Source organism: Phytophthora ramorum (genome assembly GCF_020800215.1).
Source record: "Phytophthora ramorum isolate Pr-102 chromosome Unknown Phyram_PR-102_s0009, whole genome shotgun sequence".
Classification (NCBI taxonomy): domain Eukaryota; phylum Oomycota; class Peronosporomycetes; order Peronosporales; family Peronosporaceae; genus Phytophthora; species Phytophthora ramorum.
Genome location: NW_027150655.1, coordinates 88,456 through 106,062, shown reverse-complemented (window position 1 = coordinate 106,062; position 17,607 = coordinate 88,456). Strand labels below are relative to the sequence as shown.

At 58.1% G+C, this 17,607-nt stretch overlaps 10 protein-coding genes across 11 annotated transcripts; 5 read left to right on the top strand and 5 right to left on the bottom strand.

Moving 5' to 3' along the window:
* Positions 1 to 87: 87 nt before the first annotated feature.
* KRP23_9760 (uncharacterized protein) lies at positions 88 to 605 on the top strand (the record flags this gene model as incomplete). Its single annotated transcript, XM_067895356.1, has 3 exons — positions 88 to 143; positions 208 to 265; positions 336 to 605. 3 exons carry the CDS (start codon positions 88 to 90, stop codon positions 603 to 605), a joined length of 384 nt encoding a protein of 127 aa, XP_067741581.1.
* Positions 606 to 917: 312 nt separating this feature from the next.
* KRP23_9759 (uncharacterized protein) lies at positions 918 to 2,105 on the bottom strand (the record flags this gene model as incomplete). Its single annotated transcript, XM_067895355.1, has 2 exons — positions 918 to 998; positions 1,065 to 2,105. 2 exons carry the CDS (start codon positions 2,103 to 2,105, stop codon positions 918 to 920), a joined length of 1,122 nt encoding a protein of 373 aa, XP_067741580.1.
* A 1,559-nt stretch (positions 2,106 to 3,664) lies between these two features.
* Positions 3,665 to 4,767, top strand: KRP23_9758 (Flagellar radial spoke protein 3; the record flags this gene model as incomplete). The annotated part of the gene is made up of 3 exons (XM_067895354.1): positions 3,665 to 3,735; positions 3,809 to 3,899; positions 3,967 to 4,767. The coding sequence occupies 3 exons, from the start codon at positions 3,665 to 3,667 to the stop codon at positions 4,765 to 4,767; spliced, it is 963 nt and encodes a 320-aa protein (XP_067741579.1).
* Positions 4,768 to 5,023: 256 nt separating this feature from the next.
* Positions 5,024 to 5,923, bottom strand: KRP23_9757 (uncharacterized protein; the record flags this gene model as incomplete). Its single annotated transcript, XM_067895353.1, has 1 exon — positions 5,024 to 5,923. One exon carries the CDS (start codon positions 5,921 to 5,923, stop codon positions 5,024 to 5,026), a length of 900 nt encoding a protein of 299 aa, XP_067741578.1.
* A 138-nt stretch (positions 5,924 to 6,061) lies between these two features.
* Positions 6,062 to 7,894, bottom strand: KRP23_9756 (putative AAA family ATPase L572; the record flags this gene model as incomplete). The annotated part of the gene is made up of 1 exon (XM_067895352.1): positions 6,062 to 7,894. The coding sequence occupies one exon, from the start codon at positions 7,892 to 7,894 to the stop codon at positions 6,062 to 6,064; it is 1,833 nt and encodes a 610-aa protein (XP_067741577.1).
* A 307-nt stretch (positions 7,895 to 8,201) lies between these two features.
* On the top strand, positions 8,202 to 9,893 carry KRP23_9755 (AAA-ATPase; the record flags this gene model as incomplete). The annotated part of the gene is made up of 1 exon (XM_067895351.1): positions 8,202 to 9,893. One exon carries the CDS (start codon positions 8,202 to 8,204, stop codon positions 9,891 to 9,893), a length of 1,692 nt encoding a protein of 563 aa, XP_067741576.1.
* Positions 9,894 to 10,164: 271 nt separating this feature from the next.
* KRP23_9754 (T-complex protein 1 subunit beta) lies at positions 10,165 to 11,745 on the top strand (the record flags this gene model as incomplete). Its single annotated transcript, XM_067895349.1, has 1 exon — positions 10,165 to 11,745. The coding sequence occupies one exon, from the start codon at positions 10,165 to 10,167 to the stop codon at positions 11,743 to 11,745; it is 1,581 nt and encodes a 526-aa protein (XP_067741575.1).
* A 520-nt stretch (positions 11,746 to 12,265) lies between these two features.
* On the top strand, positions 12,266 to 13,570 carry KRP23_9753 (uncharacterized protein; the record flags this gene model as incomplete). The annotated part of the gene is made up of 2 exons (XM_067895348.1): positions 12,266 to 12,609; positions 13,414 to 13,570. The coding sequence occupies 2 exons, from the start codon at positions 12,266 to 12,268 to the stop codon at positions 13,568 to 13,570; spliced, it is 501 nt and encodes a 166-aa protein (XP_067741574.1).
* Positions 13,571 to 13,938: 368 nt separating this feature from the next.
* On the bottom strand, positions 13,939 to 14,685 carry KRP23_9752 (uncharacterized protein; the record flags this gene model as incomplete). Its single annotated transcript, XM_067895347.1, has 1 exon — positions 13,939 to 14,685. One exon carries the CDS (start codon positions 14,683 to 14,685, stop codon positions 13,939 to 13,941), a length of 747 nt encoding a protein of 248 aa, XP_067741573.1.
* Positions 14,686 to 15,424: 739 nt separating this feature from the next.
* On the bottom strand, positions 15,425 to 17,348 carry KRP23_9751 (putative serine/threonine-protein kinase/receptor R831; the record flags this gene model as incomplete). Of its 2 annotated transcripts, none has more annotated exons than XM_067895345.1 (2): positions 15,425 to 17,205; positions 17,273 to 17,348. In XM_067895345.1, 2 exons carry the CDS (start codon positions 17,346 to 17,348, stop codon positions 15,425 to 15,427), a joined length of 1,857 nt encoding a protein of 618 aa, XP_067741571.1. The 2 variants fall into 2 exon arrangements, with proteins under 2 accessions (XP_067741571.1, XP_067741572.1); XM_067895346.1 differs by having other exon boundaries at positions 15,425 to 17,184.
* Between the last annotated feature and the right edge of the window lie 259 nt (positions 17,349 to 17,607).

Below are 17,607 nucleotides of genomic sequence, written 5' to 3'. Positions count from 1 at the left end.
TTGAAGGAACGTCAGGCTGTAAACTTCAGGCTGTAAAGTGCTCCATGTAGCCATGTCACTATTACGTGTATTTTTACATTCGACTCGATGGCAGCAAGAGCTCACGCGACCACCGAGGCGCCCGAGATGGAGGACTGCCTCGGGTACGCAGGCCACATCTATTGCGCTTCACAGCTGCTATCTCACCTGCATTTGCTACTGTTGTAGTTGCCGCCTCACCGGGTCCTTCACGCTGCTGGGCGTGGGTACCTATTTCCTGAGCGAGGTGCGTCCCCGCCTCCGCCTTTGACCCGAGCTGAGCGGCTAATAATTGGGCGTTTGTATCTTTCTGCCAGCGCTCCAAACTGCCGCGCCGCGACCTCGGACAGCGCCGCTGGCTGCTCGCCTGTGCGGGCACATTCGCTGCTGCTGGAGTCTGGCGAGCGACCGCACACCTGCTTGAGTCGCCAAAGGCCGGAGAGGCCACAGCATCGGACGGAGCCTTGACGGTCAGGCAAGAAGCGCAGCCTTGGTACGCCTGCGAGGGCTGCAGTCAGAAGGCGCGCGCGTGGTTCGGCACGGGGGAGAAGCACAGGCAGGGGGAAGACCGAGCTGATGATAAATAGCGTCCATGTATGCTTTTATGCCGCTTTCTCATCGCCGCAATCGATGCGAGGAGACGTCGTATGGTACAGCCCATGCAAAAGATAATGCCTAAACATGCAAAGGCGGAGCAGATCCGCCTCACTAACCCACCTCACCCGTCGATGCTAAGACGGATGAGCTGCCTGTACAAAATGATCACATCCACTCAACCCCACCGCCGCTTGTTAAACGCCCGTGCACACCGTGGAATCTGCAGACCGAGCAGCTTGAGCGAGTAGGTGATGAAGAAGCTCCCGAGAGGAACTCGCTCCGCTATAGTTGATCGTGTGGACTTATGACAGTGGCAGGAGACTGCAGTGCAGATTGGCGGGCCGATGCATGCTGTCGTGGATCATGGATACTGACACAAACACCTACAACAAAGCAATCAAAGCACAAGTTAATCCTTGCAACGTAAGGTGTCAGCGCTGATTGCGTACCTTTCGGTCGCCTGTGCTCGAAAAATGCCACATCATCTTGCTCTGTGCAGATGCCATCTCGCATGAAGTGATCTTGCTAACGAGGGTGTACATCTTGGGCGTGTCCATGGCGGTGCACATTGTGTAGAGGCTGTGTAGACGAAGCTCGTCGATGTTCTTGCAGCATAGCTCCAGGAAGAGCGCGTTGGCCTCGACGATGGTGCCGTCCAGCTTCGCTAGAACACTGGGCATACTACTGTTGGCGAATACGTCGCTATAGGAGGCGGACGAGCCCTCGATCTCTCCTACACTGGTGCTTGAGGCGCCGTTGGTAGCACCGCCGTACATGTTGTCCATATCCAGCGGATACGAGGTCTGAGGCTGCATCCCTGGTATGGATAGCGCTGGTACGGGGGACGGCATGCTGTCGATCATGAAGACTTGGCCCTTGCCGTCCACGTGGCTGGGCGACGGCGCCGTGATGGACAACCGGCCGCCCGAGTCGCTGCACGGAGACGGGAGATGGCGCGGGACGCCGTTCGACTGATTGTGCATGTGGTGCGCCATCTGCACACCGCCGATCTGGTTGCGTTCGAGGTTGCTGATGTACTCGAGCGTGGCCTGCAGGACGCTGTACTTGTCCTTCTTGGAGGACGAGTAGCCGGCCCCCTCGAGCTTGTGGCGCAGAATGTCGAACTGGTTGCTGATGCGCAGGATGCGCCGCTGCTCGCGCAGGTTGTGGCGCTGTTTCTTGCTGAGGTCTCCGCCGCTGGACGAGTAGCCGCCCGGAGTCATGGGGGTCATGGGGTACGGGCTCTCGCAGGACGTGGCGTCGCCGTTGGCCAGCGGGTTCTGGTCGATGAGGTTGAGCTTGATGTGCATGGGGAACTGCGGCTGCTCCACCTTGGGGGAGATGGTACTGTACGCGATCTCGAGCGCCGACGCGTCCTGCAGCGGTGGGCGGCCGCTGGACAGCGCGGGGGCGGAGGAGGACGAGGAGGGCGCAGATACTGCGACGGAGTCTCCGTCAGGGACGCACTCAAACTGCTGTGGCGAAGCCATTCGGGGGGGAACTATGGGACGACGACGGAGCGTTGGTTAGAGCGGGCGTGCGACGACTGACTGAGGCAGGCGAACGGACGTACGACGAGGGCAGCTGCGGGGGGCGGAAGGTCGAGCTGCGAACTGGAAGCGGCGCGCTCGAGGAAAACAAGCTGTGGCTAAGGTGTGGGAGAAGCGCGCGTGTCACTTCATATCGATACTTCAGCGCACGTGGTGACAGTACTCGGTAAAACTACTGGCAAAGTTTGCTACTTTCTTTTTTTTGCCGTTGCTAGTCATTATCGCGCCGACCCGCGTGGCCAGCAACAGAAGAGTGCTTCTGGGTCTGGCGCGAAGTTATAGCAGCGATCAGCCGATTGCCGTGCTGCCTCATTGACGCGATGCTCATTACTATTATAGTAGAATTATTGTTCACGAAGTCTCCGTGGGTCATCGGCTCAGCTGCGAGTGATACGCAGACCAAGAGTGTCCTGTTTCGCTGGTAGTATTGCTAGCATTCCCACGCCGCTAAAACTTGGTGTGTGACGTACTGGTACATGTAAACTGCGAGCTCTTTCAGTAGCCTCCGCTGACAATTTGGGCTAGCTGGCCGTTTATGCACGACCTCAGCTCAGTGCTGGTCGGAAGACAGACGCCGTCTGATCACATCAGCGCTGTGGCATGTGGCCGCCAGCGCTTCCGGGGCGTTGGTCGCGCTGCGAGCGTGTCGACACTCCAATGCTTAGAACGCCGTCGCTGGACTTGCAGCTTGCAAGAATATCAAGTCCAGACCAGCGGCGTTCGGCGCCCAGGCAGATGTAAAGGTTGATATCAGGCGGGGCTTCGCGTTACTTCAGGCGCCATGCAAAGATCGGTGCGCCGATCAAAGTGCTGCAGCGACGGGGGAGGCGTCGGTGCGAGGCTGGCCTCATGGCTCCGCCAAACGGATGGCGCTGCTGCTGCAAAGGCGATGTCCGTCGCGATCGCCTTGGTCGGTATGCGTGGCGTCCTACATGTACTGCTATGTAGCGCGGCGACAACGGACGTTTGGAACTGGTGGGTGGTCCATCCTGGCAGACGCCTGCAACACGCCGTGTGCAAGCGTGAGACTCGCCCCGGCTTGGATCGCGGCGCGCCCTGCCCGTGTGCGTTGCCGCGGATCAATCCCGAGTCACTGCAAGCAGCGCCGCTGGACGCAATCAACACATCCTTTGAACTAAGCCCCGAGCTGTCGCACAGTAGCTTGGCACGCTTTGCCTTGCCACAAAGGGAGCAGCTCCAGCAGCTTGCTTGGCCCTCTATGGCAGCACAGCGTATAGGCTGCACTGCCCGCAGGAAGCCTCTGCAAGGAGGAGCCCCAAGGGCTCGCGGCCAGCAATGAAGTGAAGCCATGTGCCTCGCCGTCTTTTCTGGTCGCAAACGCCCATCTCCAAGATTGCGACCATCGCGGTCATCGGCAGTACCGTAAATGTCGCGTTTTTGACCGGCTGGCCGCCAAACGACTCGAAACCTTCGAGGACGAGCATTGAAGCGCCGGTTGCTACCTGCAGGCGCTTTTGACACTTCCCCGCGCACCGCCAATGCAGTCCAGCGGCTACGAGTTCGCGGCCGCGCCGCGCTCCGTCGCCACCAAGCGCAGCAAAGCGTCCACGTGCGTCCCCCTTGGCAGATGGTCCTGCTTGCTGTACTGTGGTCTCACTCCGTGTCTGTTCTCCCCCGTCCAGCAATGGCAGCGCTAATGGCAACGCAGAGCGCTCGCAGAACATCATGTTCGACAAGCGCGTGCATCGAGGCAGCGCCTACGTCATGCGAGAGGTGCGTCGTGTCGATCGGTTGCTGCAGAGTCTTCGCTCATTGGAATTGTCCACGTCTTGCGCACCAGGAGACGCCTGAAAGCCCGGGAAGAGGAGGCGGCAAGCTCAACAAAGGTGCCACGCGAGCGGCCCGCTACCAGCAGCATCAACAACAACAACAGCAACAGCAGCGGCCGGTTACGCCTCCGCCAGTCGGAGGAAGGTTCCACATGGACGTGCAGACCGACAATTATCTGGAGGAGCTCACGGACAGGAACCCAGAGGTGGATGTAGACACACAAACCGACGCTCTTCTAGACCTACACCCGCCCATAACTTTCGTGCCCACCCCGTCGGGCGTAGACGTATCCACGCAGATTGAGGGCGGCGACCTGTTCGACTTCGACCTAGAGGTCGAGCCGATACTGGAGGTGCTGGTAGGTAAAACTCTGGAGCTTGGGCTGCTGGAGTTGCTGGAGGAGATCGAGCTGCGCGAAATCCGCCAGCGCCAGGAGCTATTCGAGCAGGCCCGCAACGCCGAATTGGCAGAGGTGCAGCGTCTTGAAGCAGAGGCAAAACGCCGCTTTGCAGAGAAGCAGCGCCGTCTGGACGAAGAGACAGCACGTCTTGCAGCTCAAGCCGAACTGGAGGAGAAGGTGGCGGCCCGGGCGTCTGCTAAACAATATCTGGCCAGCTTGCATGCCCAAGTATTCGACACTCTCGTGGAGAGTGGTCACTTCTTCGACCCGCTAGCAAAGGATGTAAAGCAAACCTTCTTGCCGGGGTTGCTTGAAGGCGCCGCTGCTCGTGTGCACCAACTTGACGCTGGACGGAAAATGTTAGACGCGATTCTTGTCGATGCGCTTCGCTCTCGAGCTGCGAGTGGGTAGTGCGCTCGGATGTGTATTCCTCAATGGATCATTAGCAAGGAACAAATATTGTGGTGCTTGACTGAGGTTCGTTTTGCTTTCTCTAAGTTAGAATGGTGTATCTTAGATCTTTGCTATCGAAGTTTCTGTTGTGTTCAAGGAAACGATGAACTGGAACTCGGTTTCCCTGTAGCGCTGTGGTTACTTAATCGATAGACAGCAACCCTCCTGGCGATGAACACAATTCTTTTCGCAGTGCATCGGGTAAATATTCTGCCTAGTCCTTGATCGCGCCTCCGTCCGACGCGCATGTCTTCGCAAATTTTGTGTTTGCAGGTGCGTTGAGTCGGCTAAGACGGCGGGGAGAATGAAGAGCTGGAATTTGAAGATGGCACTGATGTCCGCCAATTGTCATCCAAATGCAGGGCAGGACAGTGAGGCGCATATATAACCCTTGCACGTACTCCCAGGACGTCTCAGTCACACCCTCCGCTAGCATGAAAGGGTACTCGTGAGTGGCAAATATGATGTGGAACAGAAGCTCAAACCAGTCGTCACGTAAAACGCGGCGCCATCCGTGCTCCTGGCCCATGACCAACAGTCCGAATCGGTACAATAACGTGAAGGCGAGGGTGACATTTTCTCTTGTGTTGTTGACCAACTCGACGCGGTGTTCGTGATCGCGTGGCAATTGATAGAAAACGAGCCCCACATCCAGTATCAACAGCGCGACTTCGATAAGGATCAGCAAGTTTGCTATAATCTGTCCACATCTCGCCGCGAACCTAACAAGCGCCTCATTTGCTGGCACTGTCTTGGTTCGTTCCTGTGAAGATGTAGCGTTATCCTCCGGAATGCAGATTCGTTTGGCCACCTGTGCAGCCCCACTCAATGACTTTGGAGTCCCAACAAGAGCCGTTTGCACGAGCAGCAGCAGCGCAAGACTCCCCTCCGATACATTGTTCATGGATTGCAAGCGCTCGCTATCGACCGGCGCAAACGGTACGAGACTAACCCAGCCCAGTGTTGCCGTGAACAGCAGCAGCAGCACGTACGGCTCGCGCCATCGTTTGTGGAAAAGCAGCACCAGGTACTGGAACACTGCAAAGTTGGCGAGAAGCATCAGCGGGAGGAGTACGGCTTTCTCGGCTCGAAGCATGTTGTCTGGAGAGAACATCGGTGGACAAATGCATTCCAAGCCCACCGCAGTCAGAGTTGGGAAACTTGTGCGTGCTGTCCGCACCAACTATTTCAAGACCAAGTGAAGCTAATCAAGTGAAGTCGCGATGAAAGCTTTAAAATAATTTGTAGACCTCTACGTTACATTTATCATTAGCTGATCCAGAGCACCGTCCACGCTATCATGTTCCGCGCAGAGCTCTTCGATGTCCGCAGGCGTGAAGACTCGACTGGAATCCCCCAGTGTTTTCAGGCGACTTCGCTGCTCATCAGTGAGTGTCGTTGAGAAGTAGTACGACACCATTTTCTCTGTCTGCACCGTGGACATGTAGCCAAGATGGAGTTTCTTGCTGATTCGGCCAGGGCGAACCAGTGCTGGGTCTAGCATCTCTGGATGGTTGGTCGTCATTATCACAATCCGCCCCGGGCAGTCAATGACTCCATCCAGAATGTTCAGGATGCCGGCGAGGTTAAGTTTATCGGTCGAGTTGGAGGACAGCACAAACCCCCCTTTCATTTTCGGGCCGAAGCCCTCAAAATCCATTTGCGACTGCAACAAGACCGATAGGAAGTCGTCATCGTCCTCATCGTCGGTCATGTTCATCATGCCAGAACTGAAAAACCTTGCTGCCTCTTTGCTGCGGCGATAGCTTGGACCGGAGCTCGGTAAACCTTCGGACCCCTTGCCATCGTTTCCCGTGTTACCCCCGTCGACAAGGGATCCATCCAACGTGTTAGCTTCTTCTTCTTCTTCTCTTGGCGATTTCTCATTCTCCAGAGTCAAAGAATCATCCTCGCGGCTGGCGACGATCGAAGACGCACAGTCAATGTCCTCCATCACAAAAACGACGTCCTTGAAGCGCATGCGAACAGGTAAATCGAGTCCATCCACAGCATAGCGCAGGTCAAACATCGCGTCCATAAGCTCCTGGTTGGTTTTGATCTTACCCAACGAGATGTTCACGATGTGGCGTCCAGTCTTTTCAGCCACGGCCTTGACCACGCTCGTCTTGCCCGTTCCAGGTGGTCCATACAGCAACAGCCCGACCTTGTTTGGGAACCCCTCTACAGCAAATTTGCCCCTTTTGTTCTCGAAGTGGTTCAGCAGCTGCAGCAGCGACTCCTTCTCTTCGAAGAAGACATTATCAAAGGTTTTGTCGTCGCCTAGCGCATACCGTTTGTGGTACGGCGCACTGAGCTTACTTTCATCGTCCGTGTCCGTGGCAGCCGGACGGTCAGAGGAACGCACGTACATGTAACGCGAGGTGTCGTCCTTGAATTTTCTGCTTTCGATGCCACGGTAATACGCAAACGCAGTCTTCACAAAAGCGTCAATCCGTTCGGGGCCGTCGGGTAGATTTGACCGGAGATGGAAAAGGGTCTTGGTTTCTTGAATCGTAGTATTGTTTTCGTCGTCTCCTTTCTTGGCCTCGTTCATGAACTCTACACCTTCCTCGACAGTCACCCATCGATCCAGTGGAGGCAGCACGCTTACACCAAGCTTGGCGACTTCGGGGGCTGCTGGTTGCGCCAGCAATGACTTTATCCGCTTGCGCTTCTCCAGATCAACGTGCTCGAACTCGTTCTCCTCAAGCAGTTTCTTGGCGTCAGGTCGCTCCAGCAGGTCATATCTTCCCGACTTGTCGTGCAGATCCAAGTGCTCGGTCAGATAAAGCAGGATGGCCTTCTGCAACAACTCGTTGCCCTTAGAGTCGTTGTCGAGGCGGTACGATCTGCTGTTTCCCGATACCTCTTTGGTCTCCACGAGATGCGTCACGTACTTCCGTGGGAAAAGCAGACACCAAAGGAACTGGAGCACCTTCTCGAGGATCCCGATAGCGTCTTGGCCAGAGTTGGTTATTCGCTGCACGACGGCTGGCACCACCATACAGACCATGAGGTCGTACACGGCGTTGCCCGTGCGCAGCGTGTTGATTATGCCAAATTCGAGGGCCGTGGACGTCGACATAGTGGTCGGATGACTGGAGGTGCTTGAGTTGTTCTTGGCACTTTGGAAACTGCGGTTGCATTGGTCTTCATTGCTGAGACCATCACTCACTAGTGCCACTTCAACTTGGAGCATACTAAAGTCAAGACAATGTACTTCGCAGCAACAGTCTGATTTGCCTTGGACGGGTTCACTTCCAGATGATTTACAACTCATGAGTGAAGCTCATTGCAAGCATTGACTCACACAACGAGGCAAGGAGCTGTGGCACTCACACTCCACTTCGGCATCAGAAGTCAAATAGCCAGCAGCCAGCAACTTCATCGCCATGGAGCCCTCCGACGCTTTCCCGTCCTTGATCCAAGCTCTCGCTAAGCCACTCTTCGAGTTTGGTGTAAACACCTCAGCCAGCTTCTCAGACGAGCGTTACTCTTCGACTTCAGGCTTATTCTTCAACGCCCTCGTGCTCGCCATAGTGCCCGTTTGCGTGCAGTTGGCGTTATACCCGACGCACCTCGAGACCCTCGGTTGCAAACTGAAAGGTGCCTTGGTCGGTGGCAAGACCAGCGACCTCGTACTACGACAGATAAAGGCTCTCACTCGCTACGGCCAGTACTGCGTTCTGGACGAGCACGAGAACCGCCACGGTCACATACTGCAGAAGGCCATTGCTGCCCACTTGGCTGACGTGCTCCAGTTGCGCGGCAAAGGCGTACGATACGAGATGGTGGAGCACGAGCTTGACGATTCGACCCAGGAGCAGCTCAACATGGTGTCCAAGAGAACATCCGACTATTGGTGTGATGAAGACGACGGAGCCAATATGTACGAAGAACTCAATCGCCTCCGAATCGCGTCGCTGCCGAAGTTCCAAGAGTGGGTCGAAGTGGAGAAGGGCGTCTACTTCCAGCAGTATCTTCAAAATCCAGAGGACGAAGAAAGCAGTCAAGACACTCCTGTGCGTAAAACTAAAGAGGTCACCGTGGTCTACGCCTTCAAGTCCAATGAGCGTGGAGCGTCGAAGCGGATCGACAAGTTCATTAGCGATGCCTTCGCCAAGTACCAGCTGCTGGAGCTCCTGAAGTTGGCTAATGATAAAAAGCGGTACATGTACGTGCAGGCTGTGGAGGAAGCTAAACCATCGGGGGATGGAGAGATTGAAGCGGGAGGACACAAATCAACACCCGCGGTGGTGTACAAGCGATACGCTCTGAGCGGAGAGAAATCATTTAAGAACCTCTTCTTCGACGAAAAACCGCAGTTGCTTCAGCTCCTCGACAGCTTCATGGCTCGATCAGGCAAGTTTGCCATCAAAGGGTTCCCGTACAAACTGGGTTTGCTATTGCACGGACCTCCTGGCACCGGAAAGACCAGCCTCATTAAGGCGGTGGCTCAGCACACCAAACGCCATATCGTGACCGTCTCGTTGGGTAAGGTCAAGACCAACCAGGAGCTGATGAACGCCCTGTTCGATCTTCGATTTACCGTGGAAGGTGTCGATCTACCCGTCAACATGAGCTTCGAAGACGTTGTGTTCGTCATGGAAGATATCGATTGTGCTGCCTCAGTGGTGGTGGCTCGGGAGAATAAACCGGAAGCCTCTCGACGACAGCGTAAGCGGTACGGCTCGTCCTCGGCGTCCGACAAGCTCAATCTGTCCGGGTTGCTCAATGTCCTGGACGGAGTCATCGACTGCCCCGGTCGCATCGTCATCATGACTACCAATCATCCGGAAAAGCTTGATCCCGCCCTCATTCGTCCCGGACGGGTAAACAAGAAGCTGATGCTCGGATACATGAACAATGTTCAAGTCCAGAACATGGTCGAGTATTATTTCGCGACCTCTTTCACCCCAGCACAAACAGAGACTCTGCAAAACGCAGTGATTGAAGGAGCCGCACCGATCACTCCTGCAGCGGTAGAAGCTCTGTGCTGTGAGCACCACGACGTCGACGCTGCGTTTGCCGGCTTTCTCCACATGCTTCAGGTTAGACCAACCACAATAGAGCACGATTCTTGAGATGTTCACCACGAATTCAACCAAGGTATAAGCTCAATAGCTCGTTGTTTTCCAGCACCACCTGCATAGCGGTTTGCTCAGAGACCCTCACGCAAGTACTAAATAGTCGTTACCATGGATGTATTCTATACGCAAGGCCCCATGTTCTACTATATTCCTGTCTTTGCGACTATTTCCGTCTTTCATCCATGTGTGGAGGGGGCATATCCAAAACGAGCAGCTCCATACAAACCGTCGACCTCTTCGCAAGGAACTCGTATCCCCCAGCAAGATGCAGCAGGCCGTGTTGGACCCGGAGTCGCAGGTGGAGAAGGGCGAGAACGCCCGCATGTCGTCGTTCGTGGGCGCCATCGCCATCGCGGACATGGTCAAGACGACGCTGGGCCCCAAGGGCATGGACAAGATCCTGCAATCCATGGGCGGGCCCGACAAGAGCATCTCGGTCACGAACGACGGCGCCACGATCTTGCGCAGCGTCTACGTGGACAACGCGGCCGCCAAAGTGCTCGTGGACATCGCCAAGACGCAGGACGAGGAGGTGGGCGACGGCACGACGAGCGTCGCTGTGCTCTGCGGGGAGCTGCTGCGCGAGGCCGAGAAGCTCATCGACCAGCGCATCCATCCGCAGACCATCATCGACGGCTGGCGCATCGCGCTCACCACGGCCAACGACGCGCTCGTGGGCTCGGCCAAGGACAACTCGCAGGACGCCGACAAGTTCCGCGACGACCTGCTGAACATCGCTCGCACGACGCTCAGCTCCAAGCTGTTGACGCACGAGAAGGACCACTTCGCCACGCTCGCGGTGGATGCTGTGCTGCGTCTGCGCGGCTCCAACAACCTGGACTACATCCAGATCATCAAGAAGTCGGGCGGCTCGCTGCGCGACTCGTACCTGGACGAGGGCTTCATCCTGGACAAGAAGATCGGCGTGGGCCAGCCCAAGCGCGTGGAGAACGCCAAGATCCTCGTGGCTAACACGGGCATGGACACGGACAAGATCAAGATCTATGGCGCCCGCGTCAAGGTGGACTCGATGGACAAGGTCTCGGCCATTGAGGACGCCGAGAAGGCCAAGATGAAGGCCAAGGTCGAGAAGATCGCCAACTTTGGCATCAACTGCTTCGTGAACAGACAGCTCATCTACAACTACCCCGAACAGATTTTCTCCGACAAGGGCATCATGGCGATCGAGCACGCCGACTTCGACGGCATCGAGCACTTGGCCGCTGTGACGGGCGGCGAGATCGCGTCGACGTTCGATAACCCGGACGCGATCCAGCTGGGCGAGTGCAAGCTCATTGAGGAGATCATGATCGGCGAGGACCGTCTGCTGAGGTTTTCGGGCGTCAAGACCGGCACGGCCTGCTCGGTGGTCCTGCGTGGCGCCAGCACGCACCTGCTGGACGAGGCTGAGCGCTCGCTGCACGACGCGCTGGCTGTGCTGACGCAGACGGTGAAGCACTCGCAGACGGTTATGGGCGGCGGTTGCACGGAAGTGCTGATGGCTCAGGCCATCGACAACAAGGCCCCGTCCGTGCCCGGCAAGAAGGCGCTGGCCATGGAGGCGTTCGCACGCGCGCTGCGTCAGCTACCCAGCATCATTGCGGACAACGGTGGCTTCGACAGCTCGGAGCTGGTGACTCAGCTGCGGGCGGCTCACCACCGCGGCGAGACGACGGCCGGCCTGGACATGCGCACGGGTTGCGTGGGCGACATGGAGTCGTTGGGTATTCGCGAGGCGCTGAAGAGCAAGAGGCAGGTGCTGTTCTCGGCCGCCGAGGCCGCCGAGATGATCCTCAGAGTAGACGACATTATTAAGTGCGCGCCGCGCCAGCGCCAGGGACAGTAAGCGGCCGGATTTCTTTCAGACAGAGAGCAGCGTTGTGGACGGATAGCAATGGTGAAAAGACAGCATGCGTGTGCGCTAATGATCAAGACGGTTAGTATTACTATGACCTGGTCTTCCTCATTTCCATGCAAGAGCAAACAGGCTTCAGAGCTGGCATGGACCCGAACACGGTGTGTTCTGCTAGTGCAGATGCCGCCTAGGAACTGGCAGTGCACTAACGATGCAATGGCAGCTTTTTGAGTCATCCATCCAGTCGAGAGCACGTTGAAGTGACTTGGTCAATTGGTGCCCAAGTTGCCAAGTCTCCATCGCCTTCATCCTCTATCCAGGACATTTACCCACGGCAATCAAACACGGCTGAACTGGCCGACGGTGGATTTCGCCACCATGCACGTCTCTGGTGCCCATCTGTTAGGACGCATGCCGTGTGATTCGCTGTGCAGTCTATCCCTTCTTCTGCGACGGCACAGTCGCCTGGCATTCCAGCTCTCCCCGTTGTCCACGCAGGTTGCTAGTCGCCATGCTTGCTGCCGTGGTGGTGTCCTGCTTGCTGCCGCTGCTGGTCGTGGGGCAAGACCAAGTCTCGTACTCGGTGAGTCTCAGCACCGGCACTCTGATCGCCATCGTGGGCGGCTGCGTCGTGGTGCTACTGCTGCTCATCTGCTGCTGCTGCTGCCTGCGCAAGCGCCGAAAGGCCAAGCGCCAACGGGAGCTGCAGGCGGCGGTGGCTGCTGCGACCGTCCACACCCCCAAGGCCGGCGACGACTCGCACGGCATTGACGTGCCCTACGAGCAGCACAACACTGGCTCGACCTACACGGGATCCACGGCCCGCCCACAGCGCAACGACACGGGCAACTCCACGTACGCAGGAGGAGGCTTCTACTCGTCCACGGGCCAGTCACACGGCAGCGGCGGCAGACACTCCTCCAGTCTCTGGGACGACCCGGTGATCGTCGCCGCTCGGATCCCCGTCGACCGCATCGAACTCGGCGAGCTGCTCAGTCGCGGTGGCTTCGGAGAGGTCTATCGCGGCCGATACCGAGATCAGAACGTCGCTGTCAAGACGCTGTTGCCGTCCACCAGGAAGGACATGAACCACATCGAGGCCTTCTTGGCCGAAATCAAGCTCATGGCCACGATGGAGCACCCGCAGATTGTACAGTTCATCGGGGTGGCCTGGGAGTCCCTCAGTGAGCTCTATGCACTGTCCGAGTTCGTGGAGGGCGGTGACCTGCGCTCACTGCTGGTGACGTACTACGAGAGCGGCCACCCGCGGGGCTTTGACCCCGTCAAGGTCAAGATGGCGCTGCAAACGGCACACGCGCTGACCTACTTGCACTCGTTGGATCCTGTCGTGCTGCACCGCGACCTGAAATCGCGCAACATTTTGCTAACGGAGACTCTCGATGCCAAGATCACGGACTTTGGAGCGTCGCGAGAACGGTCAGATAAGACCATGACAGCGGGGGTCGGCACGAGTTTCTGGATGGCGCCCGAGGTGGTCATGGGCGAGCGGTACGGCGAAAAGGCCGACGTGTTTTCGTTCGGAGTCGTGCTCTCGGAGCTGGACACGCATGAGCTGCCATATTCGCACGCCAAGGAGAACAGTGAAACGGGCCGACCACTGCCCGACACGGCCGTGCTGCAGCTCGTGCTTATGGGCAGGCTGCAGGTGAGCTTCTCCGGCGTCGGTCTTGTCGAGATGACGCAGCTGGCGCAGCAGTGCTTGCAGATTGAGCCTGAGAACCGCCCCACAGCTGCCGAGGTGCTCTATCGACTGCACACCATTTCGAAGGAATACCCGAGCAGCTACTCGCTGTGAGCCTTCATCCAATTGTTATAACATGCTAAAAGTTTTGATCCTTTATGACATGCGCGATCCTTGTCGTGTGTAGCTTCAAGCTCCGGATATCGATGAGCAAGGTAACACATTGAGTCTCCATGATGGAGATACATGTACTTGGTCATTGGATGGTTACATTGTTCATGCCTATGTCAGCTAGCACTACTGTGCAACCTCTTCTTGTGACTAAGCACGCAGAGACAGCAGCGCCTTCGTTCGGCACCTCACTCCTTTAAGCACTACACACAGCAATTGGAAAGACACAACACACTTCACTTCAGGATTTCAAGTTAACAATTGAGACTTCAGTTAGTGTGCGCAGCTTGGTGCCATGAGAGACGAGGGCTCTACAGGAAGAGAGCGGCCGTAGCCACGAGAGCCGAGCCGAGTAGCGCAGCCGACGGGCTCACGGCAACGCCGGCGCTGGAGCCGCTGGAAGTGTCGTCCGCAGCGCTCGAGGCGCTCGAGGTCGAGTCCGTGGTGGCGGAGGCGGACTCGGAGCTAGTGGTAGGCGTCAGGGTCTCGATGGCGAGGTCGCTGCCTGATTCCGAGTCGCCCACGGTCACATCATCGTCCGAGCTGGCCGACGACGTCGTGTTGGTGGCAATGGGGGCCACCGTCACCTCCTGGGCGCTGTCGAGCGAGGCCGAGGACGCAATGGCCACAGAGCCGGCCGAAGCCGCCTCCGACGTTGCCGAAGCAGCCTCCGACGTGGTCGAGGCAGCAGTCGACGCCGACGAGTTGGTGCCGGCCGAGGACGAGCTGCTCGTGGAGCTGGAGAGGCTGGAGCAGAACGTGGTCACGGGCGTGATGAGGTCTGCGTACAGCGCGAAGGTGCCGACCGTGCACTCCTTGACGAACATTTTGGTGAGGTCCGACAGCACGGACTGGCACGAGGTGCTGGTGCACATGATCTCCATCTCGGCGTCTGTCGGGGTCGCGAGCGAGGACGGAGAGTAGCCCGAGTCGCTAGCGCACGTGGTGACATCGTCGGACGTCAGCAGCGCCGTCACGGACGCGGTGTCACAAGTGTCGGCGCGCACGAGGGCGGCGGCCATGGCGGCGGCAAGGAGCGAGGACGCGAAGATCTTCATGCTTTCGGTTGCTACGTATCTGTGGACTTGGCGGCAGATTGGAGAATGGCTAGCGCATGACGTACGGAGTGGACAGGCAACGTCGGGCTCGCTGAAGGCCGGACCGCTCTACCATCGCTCGAGCGAGAGACATCAACGAAGGAAGCGGCACTCACACCGCCGGCTGGGCGGTAATGCCCACTCTGTGACCACGTTGATCGGCACGAATGCAGCTGGGATGGCTCGGGTTGAAGCGCTTCCCAGCTTTCTTTTTTCTTGTTCGTTCGTCCAGCGTTGCGCCTACTATTCCTGTTCCTTGTCAACGCCCAGCTGGCTGAAGCGCTGGCGAAGCAGCAGGCACTGCAGTCGCTGGCAGGGAGGCAGGAAGGTAGAGTCAAGTGCATCAGAGAGCGGCGAGCACCAGCGTGAACGTTGCACCTGTCGACAGGGCGTGAGGACTCTGCATGTCGAATGATGTGGTACCGCGATTGACGACCGCTGTGTCTGACTAGCATCTGACTTACGATGACTTGATCTGAGTATGCCGGTGCCAGTACCGCTTCGATACATCGAGCGGGCGTCCACGCGTGAGGACTGGTGCGGGGAAGCGAGGGCAGCGAGTCTGGGACAGCCATGGCAATCATGGCGGGGCAACAAAGGAAGTGAAGGTTCGTGCACGTGCTCGCCGTGTTGTTCACTAAAACGTGCTCTCCATTCATAATTAAAGTTGTTCTTTGCGTACGCCTCATTCCCCCTTCCGTTAGTACTGTCGGTTCCGGGTCGCGACCTGCAGGTAGTAGAGCACCTCGGCCGCCGTAGGGCGCTGCTCAGGCTCCACGCTCACGCAGCTGCAGACGAAGCGAGCCATGTCCGCGTCCATGAACGAAGAGAAGCGGACGCGCAGCTTGCCCATAGACACCATCTGCAGCACCGCCGTGTCCGGGAGCGGGCGGCCGCTGTTGCTGTTGCTCTCCTTGGCGTGCGAGTACGGCAGCTCGTGCGTGTCCAGCTCTGAGATCACCACGCCCAGCGAGAACACATCCGCCTTCTCGCCGTAGCGCTGGCCCATCATCACTTCGGGCGCCATCCAAAGCGAGCTCCCCACGCCGGCGGTCATTGTCGCGTCCGACCGGATGCGTGAGGCCCCAAAGTCCGTGATCTTGGCATCCAGACGCTCGGTCAGCAAAATGTTGCGCGACTTGAGGTCGCGGTGCAGCACCACGGGCTCCAGCGAGTGCAGATACGTCAGCGCGTAGGCCACTTGGTAGGCGATCTGCGTCTTGCCGGCGTCCATTCCCTGCGGCACACCGTTGGCGAGGTAGTCCTTCAGCAGCGACCGCAGGTCGCCCCCGGACATGAACTCGGTTACGCAGAACAGGTCGCTGAGCGACTCCCACGCCACGCCGATGAACTGCACGATGTGCGGGTGCTCCATGGTTGCAACGAGGCGCACTTCGGACAGGAACGCCTGAATGTGCGCCAGGTCCTTGCGCTTCTCCGGCAGCAGCGTCTTGATGGCCACGTCCTGGTCACGATAGCGTCCGCGGTACACCACGCCGAAGCCCCCGCGACTGATAACGGCCCCCAGCTCGATGCGGTCGATGGGGATTCGAGACGCCAAAATGACTGGGTCCTCCCACAGCGTGCCTCGATGTCGCCTGCCGTCGGGCATGGAGCTCCCGGTCGAGCGCGAGTTCGCGGTGGTTCGCGTGATCTCCTGGTATTCCGTGTCGGCTGGGGATTGGCCTAACTCAAGCAACCGCACTTGCTTCCCAACCACGGGCGACTCCAAGAAGTCCTCGGAAGAAGCGTCGCTCGGCTGGTGCTTGTTGTGTCGGCGTTGCGCGATGAAGAACGCGAACAGCATGAGCATGAAGACCACCGCGGCCACGATGATCCCGACTATCGCTCCGACGCCCATGGATTTGGAGGCCTTGGAGGAGTCCGACTGAGAGCTGTCCGGTTGAGCTGGTGAGCTGTTGTCACTGCCGCCGCCGCCGCTGCTGTCGGAGCTGGTTGTCGGGCTCAGCACGATCGTTTTCTCTGTGCCGTCGCTTCGGGTGATGATCACGTAGCTGTACGACGTGGTGCCATCCCCCAGCGTCGTCTCCGTGACCTCCACAGTCACGAGTTCGGCTCCGTCTAGCATACTGGAGTCGATTCCGGGGGGAAGTGTTGACGAGTTGTACTGCTCCACCACTGGCGCTGCAGTTGTAGCAGCCGGCGAAGAGCTCGTCGACGTTGGTGAATCTGTCGAGCTCGGAGCTGTCGTCGCCGGTGCTGCCGTCGCCGGTGCTGCCGTCGTCGGGGTCTCCGTTATCGGCACTGGAGTCAGTGTCGGAGCGGCGGTCGGTGTCGGAGTTGGAGCGGCAGTCGGTGTTGCGGTGGTCGGAGCGGCGGTGGTTGGGGTCGGAGCTGTCGTGGCTGGCGCGGTGGTCCTCGGTGTGCTGGTTACTGGAGTCGTTGATGCCGGTGCCGTCGTGCTTGGGGCGCCGGTGGTGGTGCCTCCGGAGCCTGTTGCTGCGTCGGCAGAAGGATCGCCTTGCGAAGCCAGTTAGCACACGTTTCCATTTTCAGTGATGCGAGCTCGACATGAGGAGGAACTCACCGACGTCCTGCGCCTGGACGACGACGAGGAGAAGAAGGAGGCACACGCACCAGGTTGCGCTCCTTCGGGGCACCATTTTGACTCCTTCGGTGGCGGCGGGGAGAGGAGTGAACGTCTGTCAGAGGAGGCGAGAGGGTGAGTGGGTGAACTGCAAACGCTGGAAACGCGATGTCGCTTGCTTTCTCTATACTTAGGTGGAGTCCAGCAGCGCTCACCCACCTGGATCTTGACAGAGGGTACATTTTTGTATGCGAACTGGCGCGGAAGGCGATGGACTCTCCAGCAGCAACAACAGGCTGCACCCACAGCAGACGGCGATTGTTGCTTGCAACGCA